The sequence below is a fragment of the Scardinius erythrophthalmus genome, assembly GCF_964197995.2.
Source record: "Scardinius erythrophthalmus genome assembly, chromosome: 7".
Lineage (NCBI taxonomy): Eukaryota > Metazoa > Chordata > Actinopteri > Cypriniformes > Leuciscidae > Scardinius > Scardinius erythrophthalmus.
This window is the reverse complement of record NC_138227.1, coordinates 18,333,291-18,348,075: the sequence shown is the minus strand read 5'-3', so window position 1 is coordinate 18,348,075 and position 14,785 is coordinate 18,333,291. Positions and strand designations below refer to the sequence as shown.

Genomic DNA, 14,785 nt, shown 5'->3' with positions numbered 1-14,785 from the left:
ATTTCTTCCTGGTATTATAAAGACTGTGGAGTGCCTATTGAGAAAATGTGCTGTGCTTACTGATAGAGCCATATATTGGCAAGGCTGATATTTGGTTGTATTGAGGCCTAAAACATTAATAAGTCTAATATGGTTATGTGGTGGAAAAATGGCAAGTAGTTTTATAAACTCAGACTTTGGGAGGAGGCGGGGTGTCTCTTTTTTTTTTTTTTTTTTCATTGATTTATTTATTTTTTGTTGCAATTTTAATAAAGAAATTTTAACCTTCACTTCATTTCAAATGGTCCTGCAGTGTGTGGCATGTCACAACGCACAACTTTCATAATGTCAACTTTCCAAAAGTTGACAAAAGATGTCAACTATTCTTGTAGGATGTAAACAATGTTTCTTTCCATTGACTCATTGGAATAACCTGTTTAAGTTTGTGCTTTGAGCTTTTGAATATCCTCATTATTTGTCTGTGGTGATTTTATGCAATAAGGTGTCCTCAACATCCTGATATAGACGTCTTTTTTTAAACGTCCTTACAAGCATTGTGTGTACGAATGTGATTCTTCTCTCCAGATCCTTGATACAGCTCATGCAGGGTTCACTTTTGTGCTGAAATTGTTCTTAAACTATATTTCGTCTGAGGCTTGTGTGTCTTTCAGCATCACTGGTCACATCACAATGACATGCCCTCATACGCTCAGCACTGACCTACCAATCAGAGTTTACCCTTTACTGAACCTCATTGCCATATAAGTGAGAAATGAAGGTACAGGTATGAGAATTAGAGGGGAGAAGTGGGAACTTTTTTGTTTTCAAGTTTGTGTGAATTATATACTGTAAAAAACGATTATCTGAAGTTGTATTATTGGAGCACAAGATTATTGGAGCATGTTTGCCAAGAAAATAACATTAGTTCAATGTCTTACTTGCCATTGCTTCTTTGTAATTGTTTGGGAAATTTACTAGCAATGTCTGAGTGAAAATTGTTTCTACACCCATTTTTCAGTATAGGTCTATTTTTTTTGTGGCAGCATAATCTTACAATTAAAAAGATCACATTTAAAACCAAGATGAAACCAATCTCCTAATTTTCAGCCCTTTGTGATGTAGTCCAATTTATGAACAAATGACTTTATGAACCAGTTCTTTTTAGTGAATCAAAACATGTAGAGCAACCAGTGTAGTCCAATTTATGAACAAGTGACTTTTATGAGCCAGATCTTTTAACAAATTATGTTTAAAAAAACTCAAGTTTACGATTTGAATGAGTTTAGGCCTATGTTTTACAGTTTAATGAATCCTTCACTGAATGATCTCATGGAATTAGTTAGATGCGCTTATATATCAACATTTGACTCATCTACACCGAACCGCAAGTTATTACTTTCAGTGACGTCTGTTTCAAAATTAAGCAAATTTTGTGTAGTTAAGGTTTGTAAAATTTAAATCGGTACTGTTTGTTCATATCACGTGTTCTTCATATGACATTTGCAACACATTTGTTATAGTAAACACTGTTCTAATTAAAAAGGTGTTTTAGGACAAAAAGGGCAGGAAAACATCAGCTGCCGTATTGTGACAACACCATAAGTGAATAAAAATGGCTCCAGTCGCTCTCCTTCAATGATATGCTAACAACTGTTATTACAATGGAGTGGCATTTGTTGCATGCTTTTGTTGTGGATGTACTATGTGCCACCTAATTCCAAGCATTCTTAAAGGGATAGTTCACCCAAAATTGGGTGGAGTTTTTTTTTTTTTTTTTTTTCTGCAGTAGAATAGTAAAGAAGATTTTTTGCTGAAACCAGTGGTCTTTAGTGATTCATATAGTGCAAGTCACCGGCTACCGTCACTTCGGGAGTACATATACAGGCAAAACAAAATTAATACCCATGGCTCCTGATGATACAATGAGGTCTTATGAAGCGAAAGCATCTCTCTGTGCAAGAAACTGAACAGTATTCACAATATTATTACCTGTAATCCACAGCCTCGACAAACAGCAGTCTGCAGCGCAAGCTTCCTGTCATATTATGATGCTAAAAATCTAAAAAAGACAACAAGTCACTTAGGCCTACATATTAGATGGACTGAGTGTGAAAGCAATTTTTTTTTTGTGAAGTTTTGTTCGCGCATCAACAAAAAACGAGAATAAAATCGAGAAATGAATATCGTCAATCCAGAGCTAGTGTCCACACACAGCTGACACGTTTCACCGTTGTAGCTTATCCACGTTGTGTGCATGAGATAGATGCTGAACACAGTCAAAACCTGCCATCTGAGAAGCGCTATTTAAACGTCTGTTTTTAGTCACTGATTTTGAAACCGAAAATAGCTGTTTCGGCCAAATCTTCGGTTGCCAAAATTTCGGTGCATCCCTAATTTCGAAGTCAAAATCCATTCTGTTCATTCATTTCTGGAAATATCCTGGAAAGAGCATGGTGTCTTGGCCCTCTGCTCTTGGCCTTGATCCTGTTATATGGATGGGTCGAATAGAACAGTGCTGTGGTTTATGAGCAGGTCTGTGATGTATTGTGCTAGGCAGTACAAGGCTATGAGTGGAGAGAAGCAGCAATGGCCTCCTCTAAGTGTCTGGGTTAAATACAGGATGCAGAGGCGGTGATGTTTTAAAAGGGATGAGTGTGTGTGTACGTGAGAGAGAGAGAGAGATGAAAGCACTTGCTGTAGTCCCTCTCTGTCATTATAACTCAACATGCTCTGAGCTAGAGGTAAGAAATGTGCAAAGATGGCAATGACTTTGACTTATAAGAAGTTTGCTCAGCACTCAGAGCTACCTATCTCAGACCTAAGGCCCTGACATGAATTTTCTGCTTAAAAAACTGCATAAGTAAATTATCCGAGCCTTATAAAAGCCTTATGCTCACAAGGTTTTTGAATGGGTTATCAATGCGTTAGGCTATTCAGCAAGGATGCATTCCAATAGTTTAGTATAAAACAATGAACCTCTTTTTGAAGTAGTTTTTTTTTTTTTTAAATAAACCATATCCTGTACAGCTATTTGACAGCTCTCCACTGTGTTCACAGTTACCGATGTGGAGCTCAAACGTCTGCGAGATGCCTTCAAGAGGACCAGTGGCCTGTCTGTCTATATGACCCAGCAATGCTTCTACAGGGAAGTACTGGGCGATGGAGTGCCACCAAAGGTTGCAGAGGTGAGTCAAGCTTTAATAAAAAAAAAATTACATTTCAGTGCGGTCTCTTCATGTTGTAACAGGTTTGTGCTTGTTTGGTCTGTCCCCCTAGTTTATTTATGGCAGGTTACTAGTACATATTTGACAGGCCATTTACTGTACCTTTGATGGATTTAGATTAGATTTTCTTGATATTTTGTGCTCAGACTACATCCTTTAGTACATGATAGTCACAAAAACATACATTAACTTCGTTACAGTTCCCCACTGTTGATTTTGTGCTTTTTTATGCTGCAGTTTGACTAAGCTATGTCCCTGTTCGTGTGTAGTTCTGTTTTGGTTTGCTGATGCTCTAAATACCCAAAGTCATGTGGTTACCACTTGTAACCCAGAGAAGCACTAACTGAAAGGGTGGGGCTTTATGGTAAAACACCCTCACACATCATCATCTGACATTTAAATACTTCCTCATGACCTGACCGCTGTAACCATGAGTTCATGTGGCCCTCTACCTGCCTCCTGTATTTTACAGTCTGATCTCTGTGAGATGAATCATACAGATATCCCCCTCTATTTCAGCAGAAACCTTTCTGGTTCATACTTCTACTTGTTGTCATAGGAACTAGTATTTGCATGCCAGTGTGGCTGACTAGTTATTTTCGTCTCGTTTCTGTTTGGATATCAGCCAGTTTTATTGTGAAAAATGTATCGGATCAATACTCTAAGATCGCTTTAGAAAGGGGACACTTATCTTCGAAGTTTTAGTGTCAATTAAAAGAAGTCCTTAAAACCGATGGAGGCCTTTAACAGGACTTGACTCTAAAGTCATGAATCTTTTGTCAGGTATTATGAACTTTCAGTCCTGGCTGCAATCCAATTAAATTCTTTCAGCTGAATAAAACTGCCACTCATCAAATCTCTTTTCCCACAAGCTTGTACAGTGACTTATCCAGATTTTTTGCCAAGCACTTTGAGTAGGTTTATTACTAAAGTGATTCTTTCTAGCACTCTACACATTCACATGTCACATTCTGTGCTGGTTAACAGACCATTTGCTGGATCAAGGTTGAGATTTTCCTTACATTTTCACCTGGGGCCAGTTGCATAAACAGCCATGATGTTAAAATTGTGTCTTAAAGGGATAGTTCACCCAAAAATCCAAATTAGCCCATGATTTACTCACCCTCAAGTCGTCCTAGGTGTATATGACATTCTTTTTTTCAGACAAATACAATCGGAGTTATATTAAAAAATGTCCTGGCTCTTCCAAGCTCTATAATGGCAGTGAATGGCTGTTTCTGTTTTGAAGTCCATAAAAGTGCATCTATCCATCATTAAAGTGCTCCACACGGCTCCGGGGGGTTAATAAACGCCTTATGAAGTGAAGCAATGCGTATGTGTAAGAAAAAAATTCATATTTAACACGTTACAAAGTAAAATTCTAGCTTCTGGCCAAACGACCATACCCAGTCTATTTGCGCCTAAATCGCAACTTATAACGTCGGAAGTAGCGTAGTGCGTTATGGCATAGTATAAATATCAGCATTACTCGCATAAGTTGTGCTTTACACTTAAGTGGAATCCGTATGTCTGTTTGGCCGGAAACTTGTTATTTTACTTTACAAAGTTTTAAATATGGATATTTTTCTTACACAAACGCATCGCTTCGCTTCAGAAGGCCTTTATTAACCCCCTGTAGCTGTGTGGAGCACTTTTATGGACTTCAAAACAGAAACAACCATTCACTGCCATTATAAAACTTAGAAGAGCCAGGACATTTTTTAATATAACTCGTCTGAAAGAAGAATGTCATATACACCTAGGATGACTTGAGGGAGAGTAAATTAATAGGCTAATTTTCATTTTTGGGTGATCTATCCCTTTAAAGTGATGGTCATCGGATCCAAAATTCACTTTTACATGGTGTTTGCATATAAATGTGTCTTTGCAGTGTGTGGACACAACCACTATGCAATGGAAAAAATCCATTCACTCCTTTTTTTTTTCTTTTTTTTTATCCTCAAAAAGCCTAAACACTCTCAATAATCAAGCCGTTTGGATTTACATGCTCTGCCCACGAACACTGATTGACTGTCCCGTATTAGCATATTTACGCCCTCAGCTATTTGTATACTGTCCGCCAAGGCAGCACTTTACGCGTCTTGTGTCGACATGCCCCATGGAAGAGAGGGCTGGGTGAGCAGTTGCTCATTATCATTTAAAGAGACATGCACCGAAACGGGTCGCTGTGAACAGAGCTGTTTTTGAGGAGGTAAAAAGGCTGTTGTTTTACACAACCATTGAGGAATTTTAACCAAAGTATGTTACAAACTTTACATGAAGACCCTAAAGAATCTAACCAACTTGTGGAAAATAGGCTTCCGATGACCCCTTTAAGAACTAGAATGACCAACTAGCAGTTAGTTAGGGGTAATCAGTCTTACTTTTCGGTATCAAATTAGACCAGTCTATGTTTTTATGTAACTGACTTAAATTTGATGACTAACTTCTAAGACTAGTCTTAGCAGTTTATGCAACTGGCCCCTGTACTCCACTCTGTCTAACCATGCTTCAAAATCGATATATTATTCACTTAACCTACATGCACCCACACATGCGTATAGATGGCCGGTAGTCCGTGCCTGCGCCTGTGGGTGATTAATCTGCTAGCTGCAGGTGACATCTTGCACTGCGTCCATCACCAGGAGGCACAGTCAGGAGGAACCCCGAGCTCCCAGCTGCTCATTTCGTCGTTGGGATAAGTGGATTGGTTCCCCTGAATTCAGCTCGCAGCAGGCCAGCCAACACCATACGTTGATCTTTAGCACCCAGCCTCATTAAATCCCTTGCAGCATCGCACACTTTTCCTCCCACTTCCTGTCTGTGCACGTGTCAGCTTCTGGAATGCTCTAGTTGATCATTACTTCCACCTTCAGTCGCTCAGTGTTTGTATTACATCAAAGGGCAATGATTACATGCTACGGAAGCGTGCTACATTATTCATTATGAAAGCTGCTTTCAATAAGAATGACTTCTGTGTTTGTGTATATTATGTATTTGTACAATGTAAAAATTTAATTAAGCCGTTCTGTGTGCCACAACTAATTTCTATAATGCTTAAACTCCCAGAAGATAGTCAGAAAACAGCAGCAATTCATTTGAAATAGCCTACTAAATCCATAAATCAAACAGTCAAATCCCATAGCGGTATTTGCTATGTTCAATGTTCATTGATATGAGCATTGTACAGTAAACTTAATTATTCATTTAATCAATGTTTACAAATATAGACATATTTAATAAAATTAACTGAATCGGTTGGTACAGCAGGGCCAGTAAGTACAAACTCAATATAATAAATAGAATTCAGAAAGTCACCAATGTTAAGATGTTAATTCTTGTGTATGGAAAGTATTTTGACGTGTACTGGCTGCTATATTTTTTGATATACACTTTTCAAGATGTATTTTCAATTGTAATATTAAAGGGGAAATGAAGCAGTCAATCAAGTTTACATGATTTACAAGATGGATTTCCACTTTAATCAACAATTATATAAGAAACATGACAAATGTAAACATATAAAAGAAAAAAAAGAAAAACCGTTATATCTTTTGCTGCCAGGGCGCTGCCATTGTGTGCAGTATTCTAAAGTGTGACGTCACGGGGTTGGTTGGCTTTAATAAACCTGGCTGAATGTATTAATATCACGACGTCAAACTGTCTACACCACGGAGTTTTGACCGCGAACAACTAACGTTAGGTACGTCATTATTAGCTAACAGCTGTAAGCATGAACTAGCTAACACTAACTTAGTGTTTAGCTAACTTTAGTGGAGTTTATTAGTACCAGACAAAAAGACGACGTCTAACGTTAACGTTATGTTAACAAACTGCACATGGAAACATTGTTCGCGATGTCTGCCATCATATTCATGTCTCTTGTCAACAACACCATGTAAGTTTGCATGTATTAATATATGCATTTGAGCCGATACGGCGTGGGAACCGAGCAGTGGTAAGTTACGTTGTTATGTCGAACAGCCGGTGGTGGTTTTGGGCGAAGAGCGGGTTGGCAAGTTGCAACGCGTGTGGCTGTTGTAATGCGATGCCCACCGTGTCAGAGTCCATCTGCTGTATATAACATATGTTAGACTTCATTAGTTGTTCGCGGTCAAAACTCCGTGGTGTAGACAGTTTGACGTCGTGATATTAATACATTCAGCCAGGTTTATTAAAGCCAACCAACCCCGTGACGTCACACTTTAGAATACTGCACACAATGGCAGCGCCCTGGCAGCAAAAGATATAACGGTTTTTCTTTTTTTTCTTTTATATGTTTACATTTGTCATGTTTCTTATATAATTGTTGATTAAAGTGGAAATCCATCTTGTAAATCATGTAAACTTGATTGACTGCTTCATTTCCCCTTTAATAGGACAGTCATTTGGATGTAGCCTTTGTAAAAATATAATGCAATACAGATATGTGGGAAAAAAATTACTGGTATTTCCAATGTCGACAAACAGAAGCAGCAGTATTGTTTAGTCACCTATTCTTGCACTTCGCTAGTTCTGTCACAAAAGATCACATTCATGCAGTAAACATATGATGTGCTGTCAGAGCAGAATACACACCAGGGTCATCACAGTGGTGCAGTGACTTATGTGTGTAAACAGCCCATAAGAAATTAATGGGTTCACACACACCAATGGCCACCCAGCTTGAGGACTTTACATAAAGCTTTAGAAATTAAAACAATCAACTAAATGTGCCATATGTGAAACTGGAAGCTTTGTGTGGTGGTTTCAACATAGAGGTGTGAATCTTTACTTGTCTCACAATTCGATTACGATTGCGGTAACGATTTAATTATAAAACGATTCTCGATGCATCTTTTTCTACAATTCTTTTATTAATAATAATAAACATAAGTTATTTTTGTTATTTTATCTTTATTAAAAATTAGAACAAAGTTGCAAATAACAAATACAATACAAGAAAGAAACAAATTTTCTTTTTTTCATTTACAACTATTTAAGAAAACATTCAGGTATGAAATAATACAGAAATTGAATAATCATATATAAAAATAATCACTCTTTGCTATTACAAAGTCTTTACTGTATTGATTACACAGTAATTGATTATTATTACAGTACAATTACTAATTGCTAGTTGGCCTGTAAATTCACTATATATTTAGGTAGGAAACCAAAAGGCCCCAGACATAAGTTTGGTTTTGTTTTATTGTATTTATTTACTTATTTTTCACTTTTCTTTACTTGTTTGTTTTATAAATTAGTTATAAACTATATAATTAGCGGTTACGGGTATAGTGGCCAGTAAATTGAATATCATACATTTAGCTTGGAAACCAAAAAATCCCTACCATTAAATTTTGTTTAGCGCTACTTTAGTTTATTTATTTTTGTTAAATACATATATTATGCATTTTACTAGTTTTTTTTTTTTTTTCTTAAATAAATAACTTGAACACTTTTAGTAAATTTACTATCATGCTGTTAGTGGAAAGGTCACAGACATACACATGTTTTCTTTGTTTTGTTTTATTTCTTTTTTAATTTTAGTTACGGTTGTGCTTAAGTAAATAAAGGACCCTGCTCAGCAGTGAAGCTGTAGTCCAACTTGTCAGTCAAGACTCATTTGAACTTGAACAGTTTGAACTTTTTCTTATTAAATTTTTCTTATTAGCCGCAGAGTGCTAGACTGTTTAGTAGGAATCAGGGGGTGTGAAAATTTTACTTATATGTGGTGTTATTGGTAAGACATGGTGTCTCACCAGGCGTAAAAGTGAATTATGTGTGCATGGTGTGTCTGTGGAATAGAAACAGATCAAAAACTGGAAGAAAAGCATTTTACTGCTAACCCTCCTCCTGCTGTGACATATTTTGCAGGGATATTTTTTTTATTCATTTATGTAGCCCTGCAGTGTGGGTTGAGAGAGAATGTAATGTTTCCTCTGTATTAAACTAAATGTTGTCAGCTGATTTACGGGGAGATATGTATCTAGGGTGCATTATTATCATTAAGAGTCTGATGTTTCTCTGAATCTCAGCGGAAATCAAAGGTCTGACTCTGAGATGACGGCTAACACCAGGCTGTCTGTCTTAAGCGTTTTCTGTGTCGAACATCAATAGAATTCATAATAGTAGTGTACTGATGGAAAGTAATGACCTTCTTTGTTGTGTAACTATAAATACACGTTTTCTTTAGTTGCTTGGTGTGTTGTGTGACTTTGTCCTGTAAATGCCTGCAAAAACATTTTTCCAACCTGTTTTGCTATGCTTATTGGTAAAAAAATATTTGAAGACCTAATTTTTATTAATAATCATCATTATCATTATTATACTGAACTGAGTATGTTATTGTCATCTGTGTAATCTGTGTATATTTCACTGTATGACCTTTGCATAACCATTATGTGCAATACAATGCATAACTTCCTGTGTTCTGTAGAAAGGGGCATATACACTGACAACTAAATCATTGGAAGTTGCCAAATGTCTGAGCTTTTAGTATTTAGAAAACATTACTACTTGACTGCATTATCCAACTATATTAGGTGGATAACTACCTGCACTCCCATTAGTAGTTTCTGCTTCATTGCTCAATTGCATAAAGTTGAGTTCAATGGCAAAATTAAGCTTGGTGCCAATGATCACTGCAGGTCACCTGAAGACAGTATTATTTGAACACAGAATTAAATGCTGATCAATTGTGTGCATTTTAAGGGGATACATTTAATGTGCATCCTTCCTTTCTCATCTGTTGTAGGTGATCTACAGCTCTTTTGGTGGCACATCTAAAGGGCTACACTTCAACTACCTGATTGTCGGGCTGGTTCTGTTAACAAGAGGACGCGATGAAGAGAAAGCCAAATGTAGGTGTACAGAGGGGCACATGCAGTCCACTCAACCCAACCTTTTATATTTTTAGGGGTTCAAGTGCGTAGTGCTGAAACCCTATTGTTATTGTTAATATGCAGCATTCTCTGTCTAAAACTGAGTCGTAGAGACTTGAAACTTTGAGGGCTGGTAGTACTCACACCGCCTACAAAGGCGTGCCCTGAATGGCCTGACAGAGGCGCTACACTGGTCAAAAGTACGAAATTGCTTAACTCCTAAACCATTAAGTGTAGGCTCAAGTGTCTTATACCGTTGGAATCCTTGGCTAAAGGCGGACAAATGCATGTATCGGATTTGCTTGCCCTTCAGGCGCCATTTTCGAGTAAATTGAGTTTTTAAAAAAAAACTACTTTTGCAAACTACTCCTAGGTTTTTTACCTGATCTGAACCAAACCACTACAGAAATATTCTCTGGAGAGTGACTATCAATAATCATAATTTTTTTTAGAAATTTCAGTTCACGGTCGCTAAGGGGAACCAAAATGTTCGATGTGACCAGGGCCACTTTTACTAAAATGACTATAACATGTGAACGAAAAGAGATATTTTCGCTAAACTCGTGACGCATGTTTATGAGCTCAATCTGAGGTCACATGAAATTTTTTTTTACGATTGGCCACTTGGTGGCACTATAACAGGGGGAAAAAAATCATGAAAATGGCTATAACCGCACACAACCTTTAGTCCGATTAAAATTGGCATGCAGTGTCTTTGTCCAGGGTGCCATGATAGTCTATGAGAACATTGGCTTATCTAAAAAAACTCAGTATGCATCATCGGCACAATGCCCTGAAGGAGCCCGAGAAGTTTCAAGCCAGCGTTTTTCACGGAAGTGACCTCCTTAGACTCCTGAATCCTTGCCAAGTCCAACGATACCAAACAAGCCAGGTTTCACCTTATGTCCTTGTGTCATTTAGCGCTTAAAAAAACTCGCGATTATCTTCGAAACTGTTAGTCCAATGGAGACAAAACCACCACAGGAAATTTGAAAACATAGGTCAATAGCTAAACAATAACGACCAAATGTCAAAATAGGAAACGACAAAAAAATCAGATCAGTGTCGCCCATGGATAATTTTTATGCTCTCATAATTATAAGTGTCTAAACTTCAAAACGAAATGAGATATTTACAACAAATTTGACACACATTTGTATGGGCACACTTTGAGGACACCAAATAAAAGTGGTGGAGATCAGGCAAGACATGGTGCTTTAACTGTTAAAAAAACTTTAAAAACATATTTTTCCTTAGTAAATTGCCTGTATTGGCTGTAAATGGTCTTTTCCATCTATGATCTAAGTGTTTTTGTTTATTTGGTTCCCCATTAGCCGCTACCTAGGCAGTGGCTACTCTTCCTGTGGTCCCAACAAGTAAAAAATACAAAACTACATTTAATCAACAATAATAAAAAGTCAAGTAAATGAAACATACTAACCCGACATTCATTCCAAATATCAAAATCAACAATTTACTATATATTGTGCCATTAAATGTTCCTTTAAATATTTTTTTAAAACTAGTTTTTCTTGTTAAAAAATATATAATATCAATGGTAAATCATTCCATATTTTCATTCCTCCTATACATTACAGTCCATTGTTTTGCAGTGGTTTTCAAAACAGGAAATAAAAAACTTCCCTTTTATGTATGCCTGGTGTTAAAATTATGACTAGTACTACTATACAAAAGTTGAGAGTACAGGACATTAGGAACACTAGACACAGAAATATTCCTTATAAAACAAAGCAGAGAGACATCCTTCACCAGTGCATTCTTATTATATTAGCCCTTCTTTCACAGTTTAAAGTGAGTCGTGTCGCTCTGTTCTGGACTAATTGTCATTTTTCAATTAGTTACATTTTTTTGTCTTTACTTGATGCACTCGACCACACAACTGGGCAATAATCTAAGCAAGAACAATTGTTTGCACAATTTTAGAAATACAGTGTTGTGGTAAAAATTTCACATCTCTTAATAACTGACAAACCTCTTCCCATACCAGTTACCATATTTTCTATCTGTTTTGACCACTTTTGACCACTTCAGCCTACTGTCTAATATAACTCCAAGAAGTCTTATTTCCTCTACCTGTTCAATAGGCACACTCTTTACAGACAAATTTAACTTTTGATGCAATCAGCTTTTTGCAGTTTGATGCAAACACAATGCTTTTGGATTTAGAACCAACTTTATTATTCTGTACCTACTTTATGACCAATTGTATTTCCTCATCCAAAGCAGTAGACAGCTGCTTAACTGATTGCAGGTAAATATAATGTTTTATCATCTGCAAACATGACTGTCCATGCACACTTTAAAACAAGAGGAAGATTATTGTTCTTAAACAACTTTCTTGAGGCACACCACATTGCAACTCTTTCACATCTGAATGACTTCCATTATAAAATAAACATTGTCCCATTAGACAGTTAACTTTTAAACCAATGTACAGTATGAGAAGTAAATTTGTAACATTTCAGTTTATCCAGCAATAATTTATGATCCAGTACATCAAAAGCTGAGATAAAATCTTACGATAATGCTCCTACTAAGTTATTGTCATCAATCTGTGCTCTCTCAATATGCATGCTGACAATTAGAGAGCAAATTATTCTCCGCAAAGAATAATTGAATTTGCTCCCAAATTATCATTTTCAATACTTTGCTAAGAACTGGTAGCAGTTGAACTTATTGGTCGACTATTATGACCATTAAAACCCAGTGCTGCATTTTTCTGTAGATGAATAACCTTTGCATCTTTCCAAGCAAAAGGAAAAATCCCTTTTTCGATACTGATATTAAAGATGTGGCAAACTGGTTCTGCCAAACAACATTTCTTCTCTTAATTTATCAACTTTATTTATGAAAAAAATCATTAAAATAATTTCCAATTTCATATTGATAAAAATAGTTAAAAATGAGTCACCTGTGTCAATAAAAGAAGGAATTTGACTTGATTTCCTAACCATTACTTCATTGAGTGTACTCCACATTTTTTTACAATCATATTTACATTCACTTATTTTAATTTTGTAAAACATTCTTTTCTTTTTCCTATTACTTTTAGTTATTTGATTTCCTAATTTGCAATAGACGTCCCAATCCTCCTTCTGTTTGCTGTACCCTTTGCCACATCTCTCTCAAACATAATGTTTTTCAACTCATTAACAATCCATGGTGCCCTAACATTCTTCACTGTACATTTTTTTCATAGGTGCATGGGTAAAATAATCTTTCAAATGCTGACAATGCATTATCAGGATGAACTTCCTTATAAAGATCAATCAACATACATTATTTACGTCTGTACAAAATGATTTTTGAGTGAATCTCTTATATGATCTTTTATAAATTACTTTTGGTTTCCTAAGTTTTCTAAGTGTTTACATGCTTGCAAAATAAAACATAATATCTTTTTACGCATGTGCTTAAAGGCCTTAAACCGATTGAACCCCAAGAAATGCTGCTCTTCCTTACACACGTGTGTATACAGTATGATGTTCATTTTGCATGTCACAGGAGATGCCATTATGGAATTCCATTACAAACATCAATCTAAACAAGCACACCTCAGGCTCAGCATATTCAATCATCCAGTGTTATATAGCTTTGTTTAGCTCTCTGTTTCTTTAGTCAAACTTTACTCTGATATTCTCCATAGATGTAGTGTCTACTCTGGAGTGTCACACTGTGTCCTTGACAGCTGTGATTGATGTGAGGGTGCGAGACACATTGCCTGCTAGACTCTGATAAGGTGTGTGTGCATTAACCAGCATGTCCTCTGTATCCACAGACATCTTCAGCTTGTTCGCCAGTGATTCGGGAGCCTATGTGGTCCGGGAGGATGTGGAGAGCATGCTACGTTCAGTGGATGGGGAGGTCCCGCCCTCTCTTAGGAAGTGCTTCACGGAGGTCAGTGCAGGAAGACTCACCTGTGTTATTTACCTGTCTTACCTGCTTGTCAGTAATGATTCCAATCACCATGCCCTCCAGCCACAGGGTGTTCAAGAGATACATTTAGATTTTTCTTATTGAAAATTACTCATTTCACATTATTATGAAGATAAGAAATTAAACTGCATTTATAGGATCAAGTTTATAGGATCATCATGTATGTATAAAAAAAAAGTCAAGCAATTAAAACTTTGAATCTAATTAATTACATGATGTACTGATTAATCGCAAATTAATCACACATCAAATTTGGTTCAGAAATTACCCCCAAAAGATCATTTAAATGTATTGAAAATCATTTAGGCATTACAAAAAGTAGCTCTAGAAAGAATTTTTTTTTTGATTCAACAGAGAATTTATTACACAAACTTTTAGGCTACAAGGGCCATGATATTTTTTATTCAGAAGCTGCATCTGAAATGGTATAATGTAGGGGTGTAACGGTACACAGATGTCACGGTTTGGTACATGACTTGGTTTTGGGGTTCATGGTTTGATACGACTTTGGTACAGCAGGAAAAAGCAACAAATCCTCAAGGTTTCTTTTCATTTATTTTGAACAGACAATAGTGCAAATTTGTTCCACCTAGCGGCATTTAGTCCCCCCTGAGGTAGTTGGTACAGTACAGCTTACTTTAGTGTATTAAGCACTATGCAGATGCACAATGTTTAATATTACGCTTTTTCAAGAAATCATAGAAAGATGAGCCAGAAGGAGGAAAAGTGCATCTTCATCTGTCTACTTCACCTTTCCAA

The 14,785-nt window shown here is 36.6% G+C and overlaps 1 protein-coding gene across 2 annotated transcripts in view; it reads left to right on the top strand.

Annotated features, from left to right (window-relative positions):
* usp32 (ubiquitin specific peptidase 32) overlaps nucleotides 1-14,785 on the top strand; it is a 47,374-nt gene that overhangs the window by 5,202 nt on the left and 27,387 nt on the right. For both annotated transcript variants that reach the window (XM_081371076.1, XM_081371075.1), the window contains exons 2-4: nucleotides 3,037-3,164; nucleotides 9,943-10,048; nucleotides 13,869-13,987. In XM_081371076.1, coding sequence (XP_081227202.1) covers nucleotides 3,037-3,164; nucleotides 9,943-10,048; nucleotides 13,869-13,987 — 353 coding nt within the window. The remainder of the gene's footprint in view (nucleotides 1-3,036; nucleotides 3,165-9,942; nucleotides 10,049-13,868; nucleotides 13,988-14,785) is intronic.